The 24,884-nt window shown below is 38.4% G+C and overlaps 1 protein-coding gene across 1 annotated transcript in view; it reads right to left on the bottom strand.

Annotated features, from left to right (window-relative positions):
• Window positions 1–24,884, bottom strand: part of CACNA1E (calcium voltage-gated channel subunit alpha1 E) — a 519,663-nt gene that overhangs the window by 223,513 nt on the left and 271,266 nt on the right. The window contains exons 4-6 of the mRNA XM_053693950.1: window positions 12,851–12,954; window positions 8,504–8,656; window positions 5,041–5,222 (exon numbers count right to left, since the gene is read on the bottom strand). Coding sequence (XP_053549925.1) covers window positions 5,041–5,222; window positions 8,504–8,656; window positions 12,851–12,954 — 439 coding nt within the window. The remainder of the gene's footprint in view (window positions 1–5,040; window positions 5,223–8,503; window positions 8,657–12,850; window positions 12,955–24,884) is intronic.

Raw genomic sequence — 24,884 nt, 5'->3', positions numbered from 1 at the left:
GTCGTGTCTGAAGTGAGCGTTAGACATCTAACGACAAAACTCCAGCCGCAGGAAAAAAGTCAGTAGTTAAGAGCTTTTTGGGCTAACGCCGGTTCATAAAGCTCTTAACTACTGTACTCTAAAGTACACTAACACCCATAAACTACCTATGTACCCCTAAACTGAGGCCCCCCCACATCGCCGCCACTCGATTAAATTTTTTTAACCCCTAATCTGCCGACTGCCACCTACGTTATACTTATGTACCCCTAATCTGCTGCCCCTAACACCGCCGACCCCTGTATTATATTTATTAACCCCTAATCTGCCCCCCACAACGTCGCTGACAGCTACCTACAATAATTAACCCCTAATCTGCCGACCGCAAAGCGCCGCCACCTACATTATAGCTATGTACCCCTAATCTGCTGCCCCTAACACCGCCGACCCCTATATTATATTTATTAACCCCTAATCTGCCCCCCACAACGTCGCCTCCACCTGCCTACACTTATTAACCCCTAATCTGCCGAGCGGACCGCACCGCTACTATTATAAAGTTATTAACCCCTAATCTGCCTCCCTAACCCTATAATAAATAGTATTAACCCCTAATCTGCCCTCCCTAACATCGCCAACACCTAACTTCAATTATTAACCCCTAATCTGAAGACCGGAGCTCACCGCTATTCTAATAAATGTATTAACCCCTAAAGCTAAGTCTAACCCTAACACTAACACTAACACCCCCCTAAGTTAAATATAATTTTAATCTAACAAAATTAATTAACTCTTATTAAATAAATTATTCCTATTTAAAGCTAAATACTTACCTGTAAAATAAACCCTAATATAGCTACAATATAACGAATAATTACATTGTAGCTATTTTAGGATTAATATTTATTTTACAGGCAACTTTGTAATTATTTTAACCAGGTACAATAGCTATTTAATAGTTAAGAACTATTTAATAGCTAAAATAGTTAAAATAATTACAAATTTACCTGTAAAATAAATCCTAACCTAAGTTACAATTAAACCTACCACTACACTATCAATAAATTAATTAAATAAAATACCTACAATTATCTACAATTAAACCTAACACTACACTATCAATAAATAAATTAAATACAATACCTACAAATAACTACAATGAAATAAACTATCTAAAGTACAAAAAATAAAAAAGAACTAAGTTACAAAAAATAAAAAAATATTTACAAACATAAGAAAAATATTTAAACTAATTACACCTACTCTAAGCCCCGTAATAAAATAACAAAGACCCCCAAAATAAAAAAATGCCCTACCCTATTCTAAATTACAAAAGTTCAAAGCTCTTTTACCTTACCAGCCCTGAACAGGGCCCTTTGCGGGGCATGCCCAGAGAAATTCAGCTCTTTTGCCTGTAAAAAAAAACATACAATACCCCCCCCCCCAACATTACAACCCACCACCCACATACCGCTAATCTAACCCAAACCCCCCTTAAATAAACCTAACACTAAGCCCCTGAAGATCTTCCTACCTTGTCTTCACCCTACCAGGTTCACCGATCCGTCCTGAAGAGCTTCTCCGATGTCCTGATCCAAGCCCAAGCGGGGGGCTGAAGAGGTCCATGATCCGGCTGAAGTCTTCATCCAAGCGGGAGCTGAAGAGGTCCATGATCCGGATGAAGTCTTCATCCAAGCGGGAGCTGAAGCCAATAGAATGCAAGCTCAATCTGATTGGCTGATCGAATCAGCCAATCGGATTGAACTTGATTCTGATTGGCTGATTCCATCAGCCAATCAGAATATTCCTACCTTAATTCCGATTGGCTGATAGAATCCTATCAGCCAATCGGAATTCGAGGGACGCCATCTTGGATGACGTCCCTTAAAGGAACCGTCATTCCGCTAGTAGGCGTCGGGAGAAGAGGATGTTCCGCGTCGGAGGTCTGCAAGATGGATCCGGAAGAAAGAAGATTGAAGATGCCGTTGATAGAAGACTTCATCCGGATCATGGACCTCTTCAGCTCCCGCTTGGATGAAGACTTCATCCGGATCATGGACCTCTTCAGCTCCCGCTTGGATGAAGACTTCAGCCGGATCATGGACCTCTTCAGCCCCCCGCTTGGGCTTGGATCAGGACATCGGAGGAGCTCTTCAGGACGGATCGGTGAACCTGGTAGGGTGAAGACAAGGTAGGAAGATCTTCAGGGGCTTAGTGTTAGGTTTATTTAAGGGGGGTTTGGGTTAGATTAGGGGTATGTGGGTGGTGGGTTGTAATGTTGGGGGGGGTATTGTATGTTTTTTTTTTACAGGCAAAAGAGCTGAATTTCTTGGGGCATGCCCCGCAAAGGGCCCTGTTCAGGGCTGGTAAGGTAAAAGAGCTTTGAAATGTAGTAATTTAGAATAGGGTAGGGCATTTTGTTATTTTGGGGGTCTTTGTTATTTTATTAGGGGGCTTAGAGTAGGTGTAATTAGTTTAAAATTGTTGTAATATTTTTCTTATGTTTGTAAATATTTTTTTATTTTTTGTAACTTAGTTCTTTTTTATTTTTTGTACTTTAGATAGTTTATTTCATTGTAGTTATTTGTAGGTATTGTATTTAATTTATTTATTGATAGTGTAGTGTTAGGTTTAATTGTAGGTAATTGTAGGTATTTTATTTAATTAATTTAATGATAGTATAGTGTTATGTTTAATTGTAACTTAGGTTAGGATTTATTTTACAGGTAATTTTGTTATTATTTTAACTAGGTAACTATTAAATAGTTCTTAACTATTTAATAGCTATTGTACCTGGTTAAAATAATTACAAAGTTGCCTGTAAAATAAATATTAATCCTAAAATAGCTACAATGTAATTATAATTTATATTGTAGCTATATTAGGATTTATTTTACAGGTAAGTATTTAGCTTTAAATAGGAATAATTTATTTAATAAGAGTTAATTAATTTTGTTAGATTAAAATTATATTTAATTTAGGGGGGTGTTAGTGTTAGGGTTAGACTTAGCTTTAGGGGTTAATACATTTATTAGAATAGTGGTGAGCTCCGGTCTGCAGATTAGGGGTTAATAATTGAAGTTAGGTGTCGGCGATGTTAGGGAGGGCAGATTAGGGGTTAATACTATTTATTATAGGGTTAGTGATGCGGATTAGGGGTTAATAACTTTATTATAGTAGCGCTCAAGTCCGCTCGGCAGATTAGGGGTTAATAAGTGTAGGCAGGTGGAGGCGACGTTGAGGGGGGCAGATTAGGGGTTAATAAATATAATATAGGGGTCGGCGGTGTTAGGGGCAGCAGATTAGGGGTACATAAGGATAATGTAAGTAGCGGCGGTTTACGGAGCGGCAGATTAGGGGTTAAAAATAATATGCAGGGGTCAGCGATAGCGGGGGCGGCAGATTAGGGGTTAATAAGTGTAAGGCTAGGGGTGTTTAGACTCGGGGTACATGTTAGGGTGTTAGGTGCAGACGTAGGAAGTGTTTCCCCATAGCAAACAATGGGGCTGCGTTAGGAGCTGAACGCGGCTTTTTTGCAGGTGTTAGGTTTTTTTTCAGCTCAAACAGCCCCATTGTTTCCTATGGGGGAATCGTGCACGAGCACATTTTTGAGGCTGGCCGCTTGCGTAAGCAACTCTGGTATCGAGAGTTGAAGCTGCATTAAAAATGCTCTACGCTCCTTTTTTGGAGCCTAACGCAGCCTTTTTGTGGACTCTCAATACCAGAGTTATTTTTATGGTGCGGCCAGAAAAAAGCCGGCGTTAGCTACACGGGTCGTTACAGACAAAACTCTAAATCTAGGCCTATGAGAGGCCAGTGCCCCCCATCAGTGGCTACAACAGAACAAGCTTTGCATATGGCATAGTACTAAGGGTTTCTGAAGCTGTTTTGGCACATTAGTCTGAGAAGAAGCATCCAGGCTCCAACCTGAAGTATCTGGCCCTCCCTTCTCAGCCTGGGACATCACTCCTCCCTTTCACCAAATTAGGTCCATAATAAGAACCGATCTCTTGCTGCTAGAGTGTATAAAAGCTCAACCCCTTAAGGGGGAACCCTAACCTACCAGGCTGCACATACCCAGCCGGTATTTTAAGGCTCATGTTAAAGTTGAAAATTAAGAATAAATATAGAAATAAAGATGCTATCTTGGTCAAACTAAGTGTATTGGAATCTAATTACAAACATGGTGTATAATGATTTATGCACATTTATACTAATGGATGTTGTTTTAAACAATGTATATTAATATCTTAAGGTATTTAATGTCCCTTTAAACATGGGAATGCTATTTATTTGTATTTACTTTAAAGTTGTAACCTTACTTATATCAATTCAAATGGAGGACTAGAGCAAAACATGAAAATATTTTGTTATAAATCAGAAAGTCAAGCACAGCTTTGATAATAGGGTTTATCTGTGCATTCCCTTTACATTCCACTCTTGTTGTACGATTTGTTCAAGTGGTTTCTCACATTTTTTGTAAGGTCTGATATTCTATCACATTCAGTCACATGTTATTCTAAACATAGATTAGAAACCACTTAAAAAATCATCAAAAACGTGAAAAAAAGCTGTTAATGGCACAATCGAACAATGAAAACGAGAACAGAGTCTATCCACATGCCAAGGACTAGAGAACATGTAATGCTAGGCAAATTACCTTTAAATAACAAATTAAAGTGAGTAAGTGGCCGTATCTCATTAAGATTTTATATGTAAAATGGTTAGTTATGTAATAGTAAAAAAAATTGCAGTATATTTTCATTATTTATTTTTCCTCCCAGACCTCCCAATTGTCCCTATTTGAGAGGGACAGTCCCTAATTCTGAGCTCTGTCCCGCTAAGAAAGCCATATGTCCCAATTTGCAGAAGGTCCCTTAGTCCTGCCGACAAATCAACCATACATGCCCAGTTTGAAGAATTTGTTCACTGATCCTTGGAGTGAAAAAAACAATTGCAATGTGGTTCCTTATATAGACAGGCCGGGGCGCCCATACTTCTGCTCATGAAAATTGAGCAATTCATACTTTATAAAATTATCATCTTATAAAGGGTACTTACATTGTACAGCACTGTTGTCCAGCCCTCCATGGTTATACATTGGAAGACAGTCAGCACCGCAAATAGAATGTTGTCGAACTGAGTTATTCCATCGTTAGGTCCAATCCATTCCCTGCACTTATACCCAGAAGGACAGGGAGGTACTCCGCAGGGATGTGGGGGGTCTATTATATCGTACTCCCCTACTAGGATATAAAAACAGAGACAGATAAAACACGGTCCAAGAGCAGCACATATAGGGCCAGATCCATACTTCTGGACATGGCCATGACTTAAGTAATATGTACACATTGTTGTCTTCCCACACAACATGCATCTCCCATAGTGGTGCGTAGAGGGGTTCCTTTTGGCTAAGCACTTCCATTCTTTGGTGAAGCAAGCTTATACCCTAAATGTGCCAGAGCTAAATAGGGACATTTATTTCCCAAATTACCTCTGGCAACTTTAGGGTAAGCTTCTCCACATATTAAGCTATCACTTTGCAGCATGTACGAGGCTCAGGATTTTGCATTCCACAGAATGCACTCCAAAATTAAACTTTCATTATTCAGATAGAACATGCAATTTTAAGTAACTGTCTAATTTACTACTATTATAATTTTTTCTTCGTTCTCTTAATATCTTTATTCAAAAAAGCAAGAATGTAAGCTTAGGAGTCTGCCTATTTTTGGTTCAGCACTTGGGTAGAGCTTGCTGATTGGTGTCTAGGCCGGCTCCTAAACTTACGTTCTTGCTTTTTCAAATGACGATACTAAGAGAACGAAGAAAAAATTATGAGTAAACTAGAAAGTTCCTTAAAAGTGCATGCTCGATCTGAATACTGAAAGTTTAATATTAACTAGACTATCCCTTTAAGATTTTATTTACAGACAAAATCATTAAAATTAATTGCATCTTTTTTCATTATGCATAAACCACTAGCCATATACAACAAAAGAAATTTTATACCGTATGACACTTTCTTTGTAGATGTTTTGTACACCAACCTAGCACCAAAATTCAATATTTTTTCTCCCCCCCCCCCAAGAAGGTTGGCATACATGTTACATTGTTACAGCCAGATGGTCCCTGACGGTACAAAAAGAGTGTGCATGCACTTAGGTACAGTCATGGCTGCCCCTCTGCACCAGTGAGTGGAATTTTAACAGAGGTGGTTGTAAAAGAAATAGCAATGCATTTCTATACCATATTGACACACACAATAATAACATGGTAAGTGTAACAAGGTATAACCTAGCTATTGTTGTTTACATTTCTTGTGTGATGTATTTTAACCCCTTAATGACTGCAGCACTTTTCCATTTTCTGGCCGTTTGGGACCAAGGCTATTTTTACATTTCTGCGGTGTTTGTGTTTAGCTGTAATTTTCCTCTTACTCATTTACTGTACCCACACATATTATATACCGTTTTTCTCGCCATTAAGTGGACTTTTTAAAGATACCATTATTTTCATCATATCTTATAATTTACTATAAAAAAATTATATAATATGAGGAAAAAATGGAAAAAAACACACTTTTTCTAACTTTGACCGCCAAAATCTGTTACACATCTACAACCACCAAAAAACACCCATGCTAAATAGTTTCTAAATTTTGTCCTGAGTTTAGAAATACCCAATGTGTACAGGTTCTTTGCTTTTTTTGCAAGTAATAGGGCCATAAATACAAGTAGCACTTTGCTATTTCCAAACCCCTTTTTTTTTCAAAATTAGCGCTAGTTACATTGGGACACTGATATCTTTCAGGAATCCCTGAATATCCCTTAACATGTATATATTTTTTTTTAGTAGACATCCCAAAGTATTGATCTAGGCCAATTTTGGTATATTTCATGCCACCATTTCACCGCCAAATGCAATCAAATAAAGAAAATCGTTCACTTTTTCACAATTTTTTTCACAAACTTTAGGTTTCTCACTGAAATTATTTACAAACAAATTGTGCAATTATGGCATAAATGGTTGTAAATTATTCTCTGGGATCCCCTTTGTTCAGAAATAGCAGACATGTATGGCTTTTGTTGTTGCTTTTTGGTAATTAGAAGGACGCTAAATGCCACTGCGCACCACAAGTGTATTATGCCCAGCAGTGAAGGGGTTAATTAGGGAGCATGTAGGGAGCTTCTAGGGTTAATTTTAGCTTTAGTGTAGTGTAGTAGACAACCCAAAGTATTTATCTAGGCCCATTTTGGTATATTTCATGCCACCATTTCACCGCCAGATGCGATCAAATTAAAAAAAACGTTAAATTTTTCACAATTTTAGGTTTCTCACTGAAATCATTTACAAGCAGCTTGAGCAATTATGTCACAAATGGTTGTAAATGCTTCTCTGGGATCCCCTTTGTTCAGAAATAGCAGACATATATGACTTTGGCGTTGCTTTTTGGTAATTAGAAGGCCGCTAAATGCCGCTGCACATCACACGTGTATTATGTCTAGCAGTGAAGGGGTTAATTAGGTAGCTTGTAGGGAGCTTGCAGGGTTAATTTTAGCTTTAGTGTAGAGATCAGCCTCCCACCTGACACATCACACGCCCTGATCCCTCCCAAACAGCTCCCTTCCCTCCCCCACCCCACAATTTTCCCTGCCATCTTAAGTACTGGCAGAATGTCTGCCATTACAAAAATAAAGGGAATCTTTGTTGTTTTTTTAAAAAAAATGTATAGCATATTTACATATGCTGCTGTTTAGGATCCCCCTTAGCCCCCAACCTCCCTGATCCCCCCTCAAACATCTCTCTAACCATCCCCCTTTGCCTTTTTGGGGGCCATCTTGGGTACTGGCAGATATCTGCCAGTACCCAATTTGCAGAAAAAAATGTTGTTGTTTTTTATTTTTCCCCATTTTTTTTTCTGTAGTGTAGCTTCCCTCCCACATACTAACCCAACACCCCCTGATTTTGCTTTTTATTTTTATTATTATTACATTTTAGAACCCTGATTAGCAAATCCTATGGTGCATATTTTCTGTAGTGTAGCGGTTCCCACCCGCTCCCTCCCGTGCACCCGCCCGCCCCCTCCCTATCGTGCATGCGCGCGTGCGCGCCCGTGCGCGCCCCCGGTCATCCCCGCCCACGATCCCGCCCCCCTCCACATCACTGGGCCCATCGATGGCCGCCACCCGCCTCCCGCGTCGGCTCCCACCCACCAACGATTCCTGGCCATCGATGTCTGGTGCAGAGAGGGCCACAGAGTGGCTCTCTCTGCATCGGATGGCCATACATGGTTATTGCAGGATGCCTCCATATCGAGGCATCACTGCAATAACCGGAAAGCAGCTGGAAGCGAGCAGGATCGCTTCCAGCTGCTTTCCACACCGAGGACGTGCAGGGTACGTCCTCAGGCGTTAACTGCACGTCCTCGGTCATTAAGGGGTTAAACAGCACTATTAGAGCAAAGCAACTGAAGGAACCACTGTTTCAACTTAGTCCTTGTGACTTTTTGTAAAAAGCCACTTACCAGAGTAATTTCCATAACAGGCCTTGTGAAGTTTTCCACTGTAAAACTCAAGGCCAATGATTGCAAACATGAGGATGGCAAAGAAAAGTAGCAGCCCAATCTGAAGCAGGGGAACCATGGCCTTCATTATAGACTTCAATACAATCTGTAAACCTAAAGAAGAAAAACAAAACATAAGAGACAATAAGTGACTGGAGAGATCTGCGATACACAATATGTTGGATGGACAAGTAGTCAATAATATCCCTATTTTTTTTTAAACTTACACTCTGTTATTATTATTATTTGTTATTTAAAAAGTGGCAACATTTTAAACAGCAATATATAATGGTACATTGCATTCAATATGGCACTCTACATTTACATTACAAACTATACAAACTGTGCAAGGGTACTTACTTATAAGAAATTTTTGAGTTGCTGGTGAAAAGTTGCTGTGTCTTGCTTTATGGGTATTACTGGCACCCAAGGTGTGTTACTTGGCAATGTAATGTTTTAAATCTAACTACTGACTTAAAGGGACATAACAGTCTTTTCTATCATGCATATAAAAGACCAGAAGTTAAACATGTTAAAATATGTTTTCAAGAAAAACAGATAAGTAAAAGGTGTTTTAATTAAGTAAAACTAACAGGAAGTGTATGACTGTGTACAACTCACTTCTGGGTGCTAACATAATTTCTTCTAGTTTCTCAGCAGTTATAACACAACGTGGATTTGATACACTCTATAACATAGGATTTTTTTTTTGGCATGCACAAATATTACATTTCCGGGGTTTTAAAAGAAAAAAACAGAGCGATAGTAAAATGTAAATTGGACTACTGTGTAACTGTAGCTAACTCTAAAGATCGACTGAACCCAACAAGTGGCGACAAGAGGTATGTGTGGATAACAAATCACACTATGCTGTTTAAAGTATACTTTACCTTGTCATTGCTTTGAACCCCTTTAGCACGTAAGCCTCCAATCCCAGCTGTTTGTAGATCACTTTCATGACAGCTGATCTGCAACAACGTAACTCTTGGCAGAGCCCTCAATACCTTTATCTCCCATAATTATTTCCTTGCATATTAGACCTATGTTTATAGCGCTGCAGAATCTGTTAGAGCGCTACATATAACTGATGATAATAATAATACTATAGAGAAGTGTTCTACCAGGAATGAACAACAGCTCAGTAGCTTGTTCTACCACTTAGGTGCCGCCTCTTTTAGCCTAATTGTGCTCTTCACAGGGGAGATCTCTCCTGAAGCATATCAGTCTGACCCCGCCTATTAAGGTCAGTCCAACCCCGAAATACCAGGGAATTCTCCTCTGAACAAGGAACATGGCAACCCCAGACGATCATTTCAGCCTTCTTTGGGCCTTGTCAGTGAGGTGCAGTCATATTCCTCTAAGCACATTAGGCAAGGAGTCCACGCCTGGTTTTATGTTGTACTTTTCATACACTTTTTAGGCTGTTCATATTACTGAGACCGTATAAAATAATGATTGTGTCTATCTTTCGGATATAGAAAAGTAGTGCAATTAGAAATAAGAGCATTTTCCTTTTACATTATTTCCCTTTAAAGGGACATGAAACCCAATTTTTTTCACAATTCAGAGAGAAACAACTTTACCATCTATTTCTATTATCATTTTTGCTTCATTCACTTAGTGCATTGTTGCTCCATACCACTGGGAGCTAGCTGAACATATTAAGCAAACCAATGACAAAGCGCATATATGTGCAGCCACTAATCAGTAGTGCATTGCTGCTCCTGAGCCTACCTAGGTATTATTATCATTTATTTGTATAGCGAATTCCATAGCGCTGGTATGCATTTCTGCAAATGATACCAAGAGAATAAAGAAAATTAGACAATATAAGTAACTTAAAAAAAACAATTTCTATAAAGGATCTTAAAACTATATTGCAGTCATTGTTGCCTAACCCTGGATACTGACTGCAATGCTTGAAATGAAGAGCTTTTGGAGACAGTTTTGAATAAAACATCAATCAAGCTGATAATCTATAAATTTGTTAGGCAAACTTCGATTACTCTCTTATATTTGCTCTAAGCAAGGAAAAAAAAAAAGCTAAATAAATATGTGAGAAGGAGAGAGTGTTATAAAATAATTACTTGCTGATCAAACAGAGAAATATTAAATTGTTAAACTTTATTTTCTTAAAATCTCTACCCTTCTATCTAGATTACTTAAAGGGGCATACTCCTTACATTTCCATCAAATATATGAAAGAGCAGCCGTAAAAAAATGTTTTAAAATACTTTTGAAGGGAAAAACTTAATTAAAGGGATAGTAAACCCCAATATTTTCTTTTATGATTCAGATAGAACATACAATTTTAAACAACTTTCCAATTTAATTATATTTTCACGTTTTCTTCATTCTCTTGTTATCCATTGCTGAAGGGACAGCATTGCACTACTGACAGGAAGCTGAAAATATCTGTTTAGCCAATCACAAGAGACAAATGTGTGCAGGCACCAATTAGCAGCAGCTCCCACTAGTGTATGATATGTGCATATACATTTTTTAACAAGAGATACTAAGAGAACAAAGCACATTTGTAAATAGAAGTTAATTTAAGAGTATCTTAAAATGACCTGCTCTATCTGAATCATGCAAGTTTAATTTTGACTTTTCTATCCCTTTAAGTAATTCAAATTTAAACTGAAAATAAACAGGAAGTGCATGACTGTGTCCTAGGGCTCTACTATTCACTGGCTGATAGGGACAACTAACACAGAAAATGTAAGTTTATTCAGTACAGGAACATCCATTTTTCAAAACCAAAACACTGGTGTTGAATTCTCTGTATGTGGGGTGGAATCTCAGTATACAGAAGGACTAAGCAAAACTGTTTCTTTTAATTCTGTAAAATGTTTGCTAAAACAGTGGTTTGTTTGATTTCTATTGTATTTGTGCACAAAATGAGTAGGGAATCTGTTGAGTGCCCTCTCCTGTTTGTGAGATTTAAACTAACACTGTAATTAATGGTACGCTTTTCACTTTAGTTTATTTGGACAGTTTAGAAGTTAAAGGGACATTTTTTCTTTTATGATTCAGATAGAACATATGATTTTAAACAACTTTCCAATTTACTTCTAATTTGTTTTGTTCTTTTGATATCCTTCTTTAGGTAGGTCCAGGAGCTACTAATTGGTTGCTGATATGCCACATGTTGTTAGCTCACCTGCTGTGTTCAGCTAGCTCCCAGTAGTGCATTGCTGCTTCTTCAACAAAGGATACAAAGAGAATGAAACAAATTAGAGAATAGAAGTACACTGTAAAGCTGTGTAAACTTGTATGTTCTCTCTGAAACATGAAAGTGAACATTTGGCAACTGCAGACGATTACTTCAGCATTCTGTGGGCCTTGTCAGTGAGGTTCAGCCATATTCTTCTAAGCACATTGGGCAAGGAGTCCACGTCTGGTTTCCCCTCATCACCCTTATGGAGACTTCCCCAGGGTCATTATACAAATACAAAAGGAAAGAGAAGTGCTCCGCTAGGATCGAACAGATCAGTACAGGTGGCCCTCGTTTTACAACGGTTCAATTTACACCGTTTCAGAATAACAACCTTTTTTTCCAGTCATGTGACTGCTATTGAAATGCATTGAGAAGCAGTGCATTTATTAAAATAGCCAGTAAGTGGAGCTGTCCGTTTGTGTTGCAGCAAAACCAAGCAAGCTGAAATTAATCAGTTTAACCAGACCTGAGCTAACGAGCAGATTCTTGTCTATAAATCAGTCTAGATTGGAATGCATAGAAAGAACTGTTTGCAGAAAAATGCAAGTGAAGTCTGTGTTGTGTGATTATTTTATTAGGTTTATAATGCTGTTTAGCAAATGTTTTTGTTCATTTAACTTAGTTTAATTATATAGTCTGTGTTGTGTGATTATTTTATTAGGTTTATAATGCTGTTTAGCATTTAAAGTCCTCATTTCAAAGCTTTAAAAATAATGTATTAGATGTTACTTATGACAATTTTGAGAGGGGCCTGGAACCTATCTCCCTCACTTCCCATTGACTTACATTAAAAACTGGGTTTCAATTTACATCGGTTTCGATTTACAACCATTCCTTCTGGAACCTAACCCCGGCGTAAACTGAGGGCTACCTGTAACTTGTTTTATGTCAAATTACCACTTAGGAGCAGCTTCTTTTAGTTCAGTTGTGCTTTTCACAGAGGAGAACTTTCCTGAAGTATTTCAGTCTAAACAAGGTCAGTCCAGCCCCGAAATAAAGTCAACTGCAGCCTGATGTTAGATTCAACTTTATATTAAACATAAGCAACAATATTCCCAATAAGTAGTCTGCAAACAGTAATATCTTACTTGGAATCCCAGAGACCAGCTTCAGAGGCCTAAGGACACGCACTGCCCGCAGCGTTCGCAGATCCACATGAGTATTAAAGTGAGTTCCAGCTGTGGCCAGGATTCTGTAAAAGGAACAGAGTAGGAGGACAGTTATTTCACATGATGTAGCATTATGTATTATACAGAACACAGTACAGAACCTAAGTCTTCTTATGTGATAGGTCACTACATTATAGGAGCAAAGAAAATTGTATTTATTCCAAATGTTCGCTGTCTCCAGCAGTGCACAAGTTGACAATCCAGTATTTAAATTGAGCCAGTAATTAAAGAGATACTAACCCCAATTTTTTTCCCCTTGGGATTCAGATCGAACATGCAATTTTAAGCAACTTTCTAATTTACTCATATTATCTTCATTCTCTTGCTATCTTTATTTGAAAAAGCAGGGATATAAGCTTAGGAGGAGCCGGTCCATTTCTGGTTCAGCATCTGGGTAGAGCTAAATGTAGCCACCAATCAGCAAGCACTACCCAGGGTGCTGAACCAAAAATGGTTGGTTCCTCCTAAGCTTACATTCCTACTTTTTCAACTAAAGATAGCAAGAGAACGAAGAAAAAATTGATAATATGAGTAAATTAGAAAGTTGCCTAAAATTGCATGCTCTATCTGAATCATGAAAGATAACATTTGGGTTTAGTATCCCTTTAAATAGACAGTAAACAAATTGATATTTTTATATAAACTGTTTAGTTATGCATAGTAAAACAACTTTGAAATCTACTTTCATTATTTATTTTGACCCCCTTTCTTGTAATTTAGTTATTTTTGCCTAATTGGCTTTAGCAGATAACAACCGCAAAACAATGCAGTTAATACTAACATATTGACCATGGCTAACCTTGCCTTCTCCAGAAATAAGCCTTGATTGACTTCTCCAAATAAGGCAAGAGTGAGTGGAGTTTGGCTATTGAAAAATGATTGCAGCAAACAATATGTTAATTTTGTTTAAAGACAACAGAAATGTCATTATAAGTTGATTCCTGTCCTTTTAAGAGGCATTAGCAGCTTCATTTTTAAAGGGACATAAACCCTCAATAAAAAACACTCTAGTTTTCTTATGTGTTCAACCCACCAGGAGGTCAAACACATAGTTAAAATCTGCACTATACTGCCGATCCACGGCTGAATATGGTCGTTAACTGGTAGCTCACCTATCCTCCATATTTGAGTTTTTAGACTCGCATTGCACAATGTTTACACAAAAGCAATGATGTGATCAATGTCCCTTTAAATTCATTGATTTTAATGCAATATTACATTCACTATGATTTTAATTACTAACTAATTGGATAAAATAACCTCCATGAATGTGAATTCTGCCCAATTTGTTTTAGACTGGTTTTCTGGTCTATTGTGCTAAATAAACCCATTTTCAGGTTTGTAAAAACCTGACCAGTTGCCCCTTGTGTGGTATTTTACTGGTGGGGAGGAACTACTGTTGGTGCAGCAGGTGTAATGGCACCAGGGTCCAAAAGCTGGGGGGGGGGGTACCCTAAGCAGGTGTTCCACCCATGGTTGGAGGTGTAGTTACAGGTGTTCCACACGTGGTTGGAGGTATAGTTACAGGTGTTCCACACGTGGTTGGAGGTGTAGTTACAGGTGTTCCACACGTGGTTGGAGGTGTAGTTACAGGTGTTCCACCTGTGGTTAGAGGTGTAGTTACAAGTGTTCCATGGGTAGGGGCAGAAGTTCTGAGAGCAGGGTTTTCTAGGGTGTGGTTAGGAAGTTGAGGAAAGAGGCATCAATTGGAAATTTTTACCTTTTGTTACTCTCATTTGGGGCTGCAAAATAGAAGATTGGTGATGCCTTGCACCAAATGATCTATTTATTTACAGGTACTTTTTGTTTTAGCAAACTACCTCGTTCCTTGTGTAAAAATGTGATAAATAACAGTACTGTAAGAGGGAATAACACAAAGGAAAGGATATTATCCATTTCAAAATTTCAGAGAACAACCTTGAGGGGAAAAAAAATATGAAGCTCATAAATATATTTTGGAAAATGATTTTAATCAAACCCTAAATGTACTCTTCAGTCCTTGCTAGAATGTCCTTTTAAAGCCCATAATGTAAGATAAATATATATATTAACTTGTGTATGGTCCTTCAGAGATAAACACCTTAGTGCAGTGGTTCTCAACCTAAGTGACCCCAAGGCCCTGTAAGTTTTAGCCGGACCGGTCCAGGGCCCGGTAAGCATCGGGAGTGGGTTGTAGTAGGTTTGGAAGAAAAAAAAATAAATAAAAAAATAAATATATATATACACAGTCTCTCTCTCCCCCCCTCTCTCTTTCTCTCTCCTCCCCTCTCTCTTTCTCTCTCTATCTCTCCCTCCTCCCCTCTCTCTCCCCTCCCCTCTCTCTTTCTCTCTCTCCTCCCCCCTCTCTTTCTTTCTCTCTCTCTCCCCTCTCTTTCTTTCTCTCTCCCTCTCTCTCCCCTCTCTTTCTTTCTCTCTCTCTCTCTCCCCTCTCTTTCTTTCTCTCTCTCTCTCTCTCTCTCTCTCTCTCTCTCTCTCCCCTCTCTTTCTTTCTCTCTCTCTCTCTCTCTTCTCTCCTCCCACTCTTTCTCTCTCTCTCCTCCCTCTCTTTCTCTCTCTCTCCTCCCTCTCTCTCTCTCTCTCTCTCTCTCTCTCTGCCTCCCTCTCTTCTCTCTCTCTCTCTCTCCCTCCCTCTCCTCCTCCCTCTCCTCTCTCTCTCCCTAAATCTCCTCTCTCTCTCTCCCTCCCTCTCTTTCTCTCTCTCTCTCTCTCTCTCTCTCTCTTTCGCTCTCTCTCTCTTCTCCCTCTTTTACAGGTTTAATTATGTAATAATTAATTTGTGTCAGTGGGCTCCATATTAATATCCCACTGAATTATAAAATTAACCCACTATAAACCATTTATATATATTATATATGAATCCCACACCACTGAATTATCATATAATTATAATATATATATATATATATATATATATATATATATTACAGTGGGTTAATTATATGATAATTCATTGGTGTCAGTGGGATATATATATATATATATATATATATATATATATATACACAGTTTACACATTGGTGTCCAGTGACCGCCCTAAATATATACATTGGTGTCAGTGGCCGTAATTATGTCATTGGTGTCAGTGGGCTTACTTACATGTGAGCCGATGCTTCACGCTCTGCACGCCGCCCGCCGCTTCTACCCGGTCACAGTGCGCCCGCCCGCGTGCTGCTACATGCTCACAGTGCGCAAACTGACATGCGCAGTGGCACTCTGACAGGCCCGTCCAAAATTTAGGAGATGTGTAAAGGCGGGCCTGTCAGTGTCTGGAGGCAATGTCGGGTCGCGGCCCACCAGCAGGGCCGTCGCGGCCCGGTAGTGGGCCGCGGCCCAGCTGTTGAGAAACACTGCCTTAGTGCAAATAATTTTAATACAGAAAACATGTTTTACATTTTTTGGCAAAACCCAGGGAAACCTTAAAAGTATATTTATCTTCCTGTCCAGGGGGCCGATTTATCAAGCAGTCAAGGCTGCTTATTCCGCGCAAGCCTTCAGGCTCGCCAGAGTCAGGAGTTAAGAAGCAGCGGTCATAAGAGGGCTGCTTCTTAACTCCTCCACCGATACGATTGGGATGATTGACACCCACTTGTGCAGGGGGCGGCATTGCACAAGCATTTCACTAGAAATGCTTGTGCAATGATAAATGCTGACAGTGTACGCTACAGCGGATCATGTGCGCCCGCACATTGATAAATCGACCCCCAGATGTTGATGACTTGGAATCGTTTGTTAAGAATCCTACCTAGGAAGGCTCAGAAGCAGGAATGCACTACGAGGAGCTAGCTGCTGATTGGTGACTGCACTTATAAGCCTCTTGTGACTGGTTCACCTGATGTCTTCAACTAGTAGTGCATTGCTGCCTCATTAACAAAGGATACCATGAGAATTCAGCAAATGTGACAATAGAAGTAAATTGGAAAGTTGTTTGAGATTGTATGCTCTATCTGAATCATAGAGGGGGAAAAAATCTGGGTTTTATGTCCCTTAAAACAGACAGCCTGGTATTTTAAAGGGACACTAAAGATAAATTGTAAACTACAGGATTACAAACCTCCATATACAAAAATAATTTTGCAATGAAAATTGCAGCTTTATTTTGTAAATGAGTCTATTGTTTTAGGTTTCTTCTTTTCACTGATTTCCCTGTCCCCTAGAACAAAAGAACCCATGCTAACCAATCACAAATTAATATTCAGATATAGAATAAACTCTTTTTGCACATGTGCAGACTGGGGAAGCCTGCACTCTTGTATTCCCTTAAGGTGGTTTAGCACTGATTCAACTTGGTAACTATTGCAAATAATGATTTACCCATCATGATGCAAAAATCCACCTTTTAAAATATTGTGACACCATAGAAGCTTAGGGAGGGAGGGAGGGAAAAGTGAACAAAAGCTCACATAAATTGCCTTAAAGTATTAACCCCAACCTCCCTGGTAGAAAGTGAAACATACACAATTTTTAGATGTATTTGACAACAAAAGGCTGCACAATAAATAATAAATGTATATTGAAATAATGTTTCACTTGCAATAATAAAACATTTTATGCATTGTTGAAATGTCAAGATTAATGGTCCCTTAAATGGGTGCCCAGAATCACATATGTCAAACAAAAATAAGGAGACGTAACTGATTCAGTCTGATCTAAGGTATAATGTGGGCATATGGCTGACAGTGGATATAAGACCATAAGGTCTAATTTGAGGTCTGAGGTGCGCACATCACTAACAGGGGCATGTGGATAATATGAATTACAGAACTATGTGCCTTATCTGATGTCTGATGTAGGCAAATGACTGACAAGGGCTTTTAGGGCCACAGCTCTTATCTGAGGTCTGATTTGAGCACATGGATGATAGAGGTTGCAGAACCATAGGTAAGATCTGTGGTCTAATGTGGGCATTTAACTAACATGCAGACTACATGTCGTATCAGAGGTCTGCTGTGGGGATATGACTGTCAGAGATTGCAGGACCATGAGACTACTCTGAGGTCTAATTGGGGCTTAGAGTTGACAGATTTACTGGGATCATGGGTCTGAGATCTCACATGGTTGTGTAAATGACAACCTTCAGGTTATAGGATCCTATAGGAGATATGATGTGGGCACCAGCTGCAAGCCCAAGTGCCTGACCTCAAGTCTGATCACCTGGTGGTCATCCAACATTTGTGTTGTGGAAGACAGCTGGTAACCCTAAAGGATTAGGCCAATTAACTGACATCTCATATACGCACTAACATGGTGCATGTATCATAATATCCTCTGTACATGGTAGGAAAATACTTTATAAAATGCTGTAAATAAGACAAAATAAAACACTGAATTGCATGTGGGAATTAGGTACATGAAAGATGCTAAGCTGAGTAAATGAGAACCCAGCAATCAAGAAATAACAGAATTGTTCTGCTAATTACTTTAATTACAGGCCAGAGTTAGTTAACTATCAAACTCTGCAATTAGCAATCTAAAGCCAGCCTCTTGCAGTTTCTCCATCTTACTTCCTGACAATGGCCATTAGTTTCTTATTACCTCTTAACTAACCAAAATTACTTTTTTCCTCCTTAACCATTCACACAGAGTAATATATTAAATAGAGATCTGCATTTGGCTTTGGACAAATTCAAATTCATCTGAATTTTGCTGATTTATCAAGTGGTTTGATACAACTACAACCAATGTGACAAGCTACCCCAACCTTCTGTCTCAACACCTTAAACCTGTAGACTGTAAGCTCTCCGGACCAGGGCCCTCTTCCTCCTGCACTAGATTTGTTATGTTTTGTATTTTATTTAAAATCTTTGTCATTGTATCCCCCTATCATTGTACCCAGTGCTACGGAATTTGGCGGCGCTATACAAATAAATGATAATAATAATAATACACGAACAGCCGAGTACATTATTGGACAAAACAGATAAAAAAACAAATGATTGCGTGACAAAGTCAATTTATTCATTTGTTCATGCTGTTTGGCGTAATTTTTTTTTTTGCAGGAATGGGGGGGGGGGGGGGGGGGGTCTGTAATGATGTACAGGGGGTCTGACCATTCATCCTTTTAAAGTCAGCTGCAGCCAGCAACTGGGAGCTAGCTGAATACATATGGTGAGCCAATGACAAAAGTCATGTGTGTGTAGCCACCAGCTAGCTCCCAGTATTGCTTGGCTACTCCTGGCTGTAACTAGGTATGCTTTTCAACAAAGGATTCCAGTGACGATAACAAATGTTAATTGAAATGTCTATTAAAACTGCATGCTCTGTATTGACAATGAAGATCCCAATTAGACTTTCATGCCCCTTTTCAGTGGAGTTACATTATGATTTAAAGGGACATGAAACCCAAAATGTTCTCTCATGATTCAGATAGATCATACAATTTTAAACAACTTTCCATTTTACTTTTATTATCTAATGTGCTTCATTCTCTTGTTATTATTTGATGAAGGAGCAGCAAAGCACTGCTGGGAGTTAGCTGAAACCCAATTAAAATGCTTATATGTGCAGCCACCAATCAGCATCTTATGATCCTACCTAGGTATACTTTTCAACAAAGCTCCCAATCAGCAAGATTACAAGTTGTGTGGTACAGCTATATCACTGAAAAATCAGCCAATCAGATATTCAAATCAGCCAAAAGGATTTAAGCAGCTCTCATCCTATTGGCTGATTTGAATATTTCAGCCAATAGGAATGTGAGGTACCCCAAATATATATATATATATATATATATATAAGCGGTACCTTGCATTCAATTTTCAGTGTGCGTCGGAGATGGCATGAAGAGGAGCCTCCACGTGGAGCCGCATGATTAAAGACCTTTATTGACGGACTTCTGCAAAGGTGAGTACATTTTGGGGGGTTAGTGTAAGTTTTGTTTTTTTTTTTGGTTGTTTTTTTTTTTAGATTAGGGATTTTTTTATTTTAATGGGCACTAAAGAGCTGATTGCCCTTTTAAGGGCAATGCCCATACAAATGCCCCTTTAGGGAAAATGGGTAGCTTAGGATTTTTAGCGTTAGGTTTTTTTATTTTGGGGTATTGGTTAGGTGGGGCGTTTTACTGTTAGGGGATACTTTGTATTTTTTTATGTAAAAGAGCTGTTTGCTTTAGGGCAATGCCCTACAAAGGCCCTTTTAAGGGCTATTGGTAGTTTATTGTTAGATTAGAGGGTGTTTTTATTTTGAGGTGGCTCTTTTGTTTTTATAAGGGTATTAGATTAGGTTTCATTTTTATTATTGTAGATAATTTTGTTTATTATTTTTGTAATCTTGGATTTTTTTTTTTTTTCGTAATTTTAGTGTTTTCTTTTGTAATGTTAGTTTTTTTTTTTTTTCATAGTGTTAGGATTTTTAAATTTTATAACTTAAAGTGAAGGTAAAGTTTTACCTATCTATAAACACTAATGAATTAGTCATAGTTAAAAAAATGCTATCCCTAACTTTTGTTTACACAATGCATTATAAGTGTATATAAAAATCAAGGTTTATATTCCCCCACCGTTATGTTCCTTACTCCTCCCATCAGCCATTTCCTTATCTTGGAGAGAGTGACGTATAGAGCGGTCCCACCCGCTCTATACGTGTCTCCAAAGCGAGTTCACAAGGATCCAATAAATTGAGCATGCGCATTGCGTCGACTACTCTCAGCAATGCACATGCGGTGATCTACTATGTTTTTACAATGCGCTGGCGTCTTAAGGCAAATCATTAATGATTGCAATAGGCATGCGCAAAACGGGAGCGTGCTTGTCTTACAAGCCCAACAAATAATGTGAACGCATGCGCAGATCATCCAGGAGGCGGATGACGTAGGTTGACGGCCGACTAACGGCCAGAATGTCAATTGGGTGCTGAAAAAACGTGACCTGTCATAAAAAAAAAAAGAAGACAGGTTGTATTTACGGATCGAAAAAAAGTAAGTATAAAAGGCTAAAACTCGATTTATACTTAGAATTTAAAAAAGTGATGAATTAAAGTGCTATTAATTTAGGGTAACAAGTTTAATTAGCTAATGCGATAGAGCACACTTTACCTTCACTTTAAATAGTTATATTAGGTTTATTTTTTATAGTTTAAGCTTTTTTTTTTTTATTATTTCACAGGTAAGTTTTTTTTATTTTAAGGTAGTTATTTTGTAACTTTAAATTAAAGTTAGAGGGTGTTAGGGTTAGGGGTTAATAGTTTAATTTAGTGATGTGGGGGGCTGGTGGTTTAGGGGTTAATAGGTTTAGTTTAGTATTTGCGATGTGAGGGTGGCGGTTTAGGGGTTAATAGGTTTATTTAGGTGTTATCGATGCGGGTGTGCGGCAGATTAGGGGTCAATAATTTTAATTAGTACAAGTTTCTTGTTTGTGGAAAAACCTACTAAAATAAAATATAACCTTTATTAATATATTGATTAAAAATGGGACATAGCTCAATTAAAATATGAGGGATACATATGAGATCCAATTACCTCTTGCAGTTAGATAAATTATCAGTGATGCCTTTAGATTATCAATAAATATAAACTAGAAGTGTGAGTGTATAGATATACCAGGTGCGAGTTGTTAGCTTCTATTCATGAACAAGGAATTTATTTGCCAATGTACAATAATATTTCCTTGAATTAAGGTAGGATAATATCTATAAGGGAATCTTGCAAGGTTCAGTCTTAATATTACACATACAAATGGCTAGATTACGAGTTTTGCGTTATGGCTCATAACGCTGCTTTTTCACTACCGCTGATATTACGAGTCTTGTCAGAATAGCTGTACCGCACACATTTTTGGCCATAACGCAACATAACTACCACACCTTTTAAAAGTCCTTTATCAATGGGACTTCCACAGCGCCGGTATTACGAGTTTGCATGTCCGGACAAAAAGTGAGCGGTACAGCCTATAACTACAAGATCCGTGAACTAAAAGTCAATAGTTATGGGTTTTACGTTACAAAGCTGTAGCATAAAACTCACAACCAATAGGATTGAGCTTGCATTTTATTGGCTGTTCCAATCAGCCAATAGAATGCGAGCTCAATCCTATTGGCTGATTGCATCAGCCAATAGGATTGAAGCTCCATCCTATTGGCTGATTGCATCAGCCAATAGGATTTTTTACCCTTTAATTCCGATTGACTGATAGAATTCTATCAGCCAATCGGAATTCAAGGGACGCCATTTTGGATGACATCCCTTAAAGGAACCTTCATTCTTCAGTAGCTGTCGACAGAAGAGGATGCTCCGCGCCGGATGTTTTGAAGATGGAGCTGCTCCGCGTTGGAATGATGAAGATAGAAGATGCCGTCTGGATGAAGACTTCTGCCCTCCTGGAGGACCACTTCTTGCCGCTTGGATGAAGACTTCTCCCGGCTTCGTTGAGGACTTCTGCCCCCTTGGATGAAGACTTCTCCCGGCTTGATAAGGATGGATGTCCGGTCTTCAAAAACTGTAAGTGGATCTTCGGGGGTTAATGTTAGTTTTTTTTTTAAGGGTTTATTGGGTGGGTTTTATTTTTAGCTTAGGGTTTGGGCTGAAAAAGAGCTAAATGCCCTTTTAAGTGCAATGCCCATGCAAATGCCCTTTTCAGGGCAATGGGGAGCTTAGGTTTTTTAGATAGGATTTTATTTGGGGAGTTTGGTTGTGTGGGTGGTGTGTATTACTGTTGAGGGGTTGTTTGTATTTTTTTTTTTACGGGTAAAAGAGCTGATTTCTTTGGGGCAACGCCCCGCAAAAGGCCCTTTTAAGGGCTATTGGCAGTTTAGTTTAGGCTAGGTGTTTTTTTATTTTGGGGAAGCTTTTTTGTTTTGATAGGGCTATTAGATTAGGTGTAATTAGTTTAAATATTTGATCATTTCTTTTTTATTTTGCGTAATTTAGTGTTTATTTTTTTGTAATTTAGTTAATTGTATTTAATTAATGTAATTTATTTAATTGTAGTGTAAGGTTAGGTGTTAGTGTAAGACAGGTTAGGTTTTATTTTACAGGTAAGTTTGTATTTATTTTAACTAGGTAGTTAGTAAATAGTTAATAACTATTTAGTAACTAGTCTACCTAGTTAAAATAAATACAAACTTAGCTGTGAAATACAAATAAAACCTGGGATAGCTACAATGTAACTATTAGTTATATTGTAGCTATCCTAGGGTTTATTTTACAGGTAAGTTTGTATTTAGTTTTAAATAGGAATTAGTTAGGTAATAATAGTAATTTTTATTTAGATTTATTTTAATTATATTAAAGTTAGGGGTGTTAGGGTTAGATTTAGGGTTAGGTTTAGGGGTTAATATATTTATTTAATGTTAGTGATGTGGGAGGCCAGAGGTTTAGGGGTTAATAACTTTAGTATAGTGGCGGCGGCGACATTGGGGGCAGCAGATTAGGGGCTAATAAGTGTAGGTAGGTAGCGACGACATTGGGGTCGGCAGATTAGGGGTTAATAAGTTTAGGTAGGTAGTGATGACATGGGGGCAGCAGATTAGGGGTTAATAAGTGTAGGTAGGTGGAGGTGACATTGGGGGCTGCAGATTAGGGGTTAATAAGTGTAATGTAGGTGTCGGCGATGTCTGGGGGTGGCAGATTAGGGGTGTTTAGACTCAGGGTTTATGTTAGGGTGTTAAGGTGTAAACATAAATTTTCTTTCCCCATAGGAATCAATGGGGCTGCGTTACGGAGCTTTACTCTCATTTATTGGAGGTGTTATGCTTTTTTTAGCCGGCTCTCCCCATTGATGCCTATGGGGAAATTGTGCACGAGTATGTAAAACCAGCTCAAAGCAGCGCTGGTATTTGTGTGCGGTATCGAGCTCAACACTGCCATATTGCCCGCTAACGCCGGGTTTTTGCAAACCTGTAATAGCAGCGTTATTAAAGGTGAGCAGTGGAAATAACTTGCAAGTTAGTACCGAGCCGCTCATAACGCAAAACTCGTAATCTGTCTGAAAGTTAGTAATTGCAACACTATTTTAGCCATAGCTAATGTTACATTGAATCACGCTGCTACATTGGTTCTGACAGGCTGCTTATAAGTATCAATCTGTGAGGATCAAATAACACTAGCTATGGTGATATTACTATCAGGGTATAATATCTCTGATTTATTAAGTTAGAGAATAGATTCTGTTACCACTTAGTCAACTCACTTAGTAAAATCTTTTAATAGTGTCTGGTTTGTAAATATATGTGATTAAACACGTGTGTAAATGATAATTCCACTGTTATACCTTGTGCTTAATAGACTGTAAAACGCTACATAATATCCCTTATGGTAAATAACCTAAAAAGGTACAAGAGCAGATTTGATTATTTTTAAATAAATAGGATTATCCCAGTTATCAGATATCAAATTTTCCTTGTACCCATCATGATATAATATTATCCTACTAAAGAGTTAAATTCAGCAGCTATATATTCCTAATCTTTTAAGTCTATTATATTATTACTGCTGTGGTACTGATCCAGTATTAACTATTCGTGAGTCATCTAGATCGTATGACAGTACCACAGCCTAGTTCAACATATCAAGCACTTTAATCGTTTAGATTTTTTAAAGGATCTTATAGCCTCCCTCTTAATCAAAAAATGGAGCCCCCATGTGCTCCCAACACCCCCTAACACGTTTCTCCCCTCTGGGTGGCAGATTAGGGGTATTTAAACTAGGGATTTATGTTAAGGTGTTAGGTTTTTACATAACCTTCTTGTCCCCATAGACATCAATGGGGATTTCGTTATAGTGATCGCCATTCTGCAATCGCAGGTGTTAGTTTTTTTCTAACACTTTGTCTTCATTGATCGCTATGGGGGAAAACGTGCACGAGCACGTTAAGTCAGGCCTTGGATTTTGTGCGGTATGGAGCTTATCGCACTATACCGCACAACAAAAGATGTTTTTTTCTGGAACTTGTAATGGCAGCTCTAGAGAAAGTGTGGTACCGCTAAATATTTAGCATTATTTACGCACCGGGTTTAGCACACA

Source organism: Bombina bombina, chromosome 10, assembly GCF_027579735.1.
Source record: "Bombina bombina isolate aBomBom1 chromosome 10, aBomBom1.pri, whole genome shotgun sequence".
NCBI classification, from domain to species: domain Eukaryota; kingdom Metazoa; phylum Chordata; class Amphibia; order Anura; family Bombinatoridae; genus Bombina; species Bombina bombina.
The sequence above is the reverse complement of the archived record's forward strand: the minus strand, read 5'-3'. Positions and strand labels throughout refer to the sequence as shown.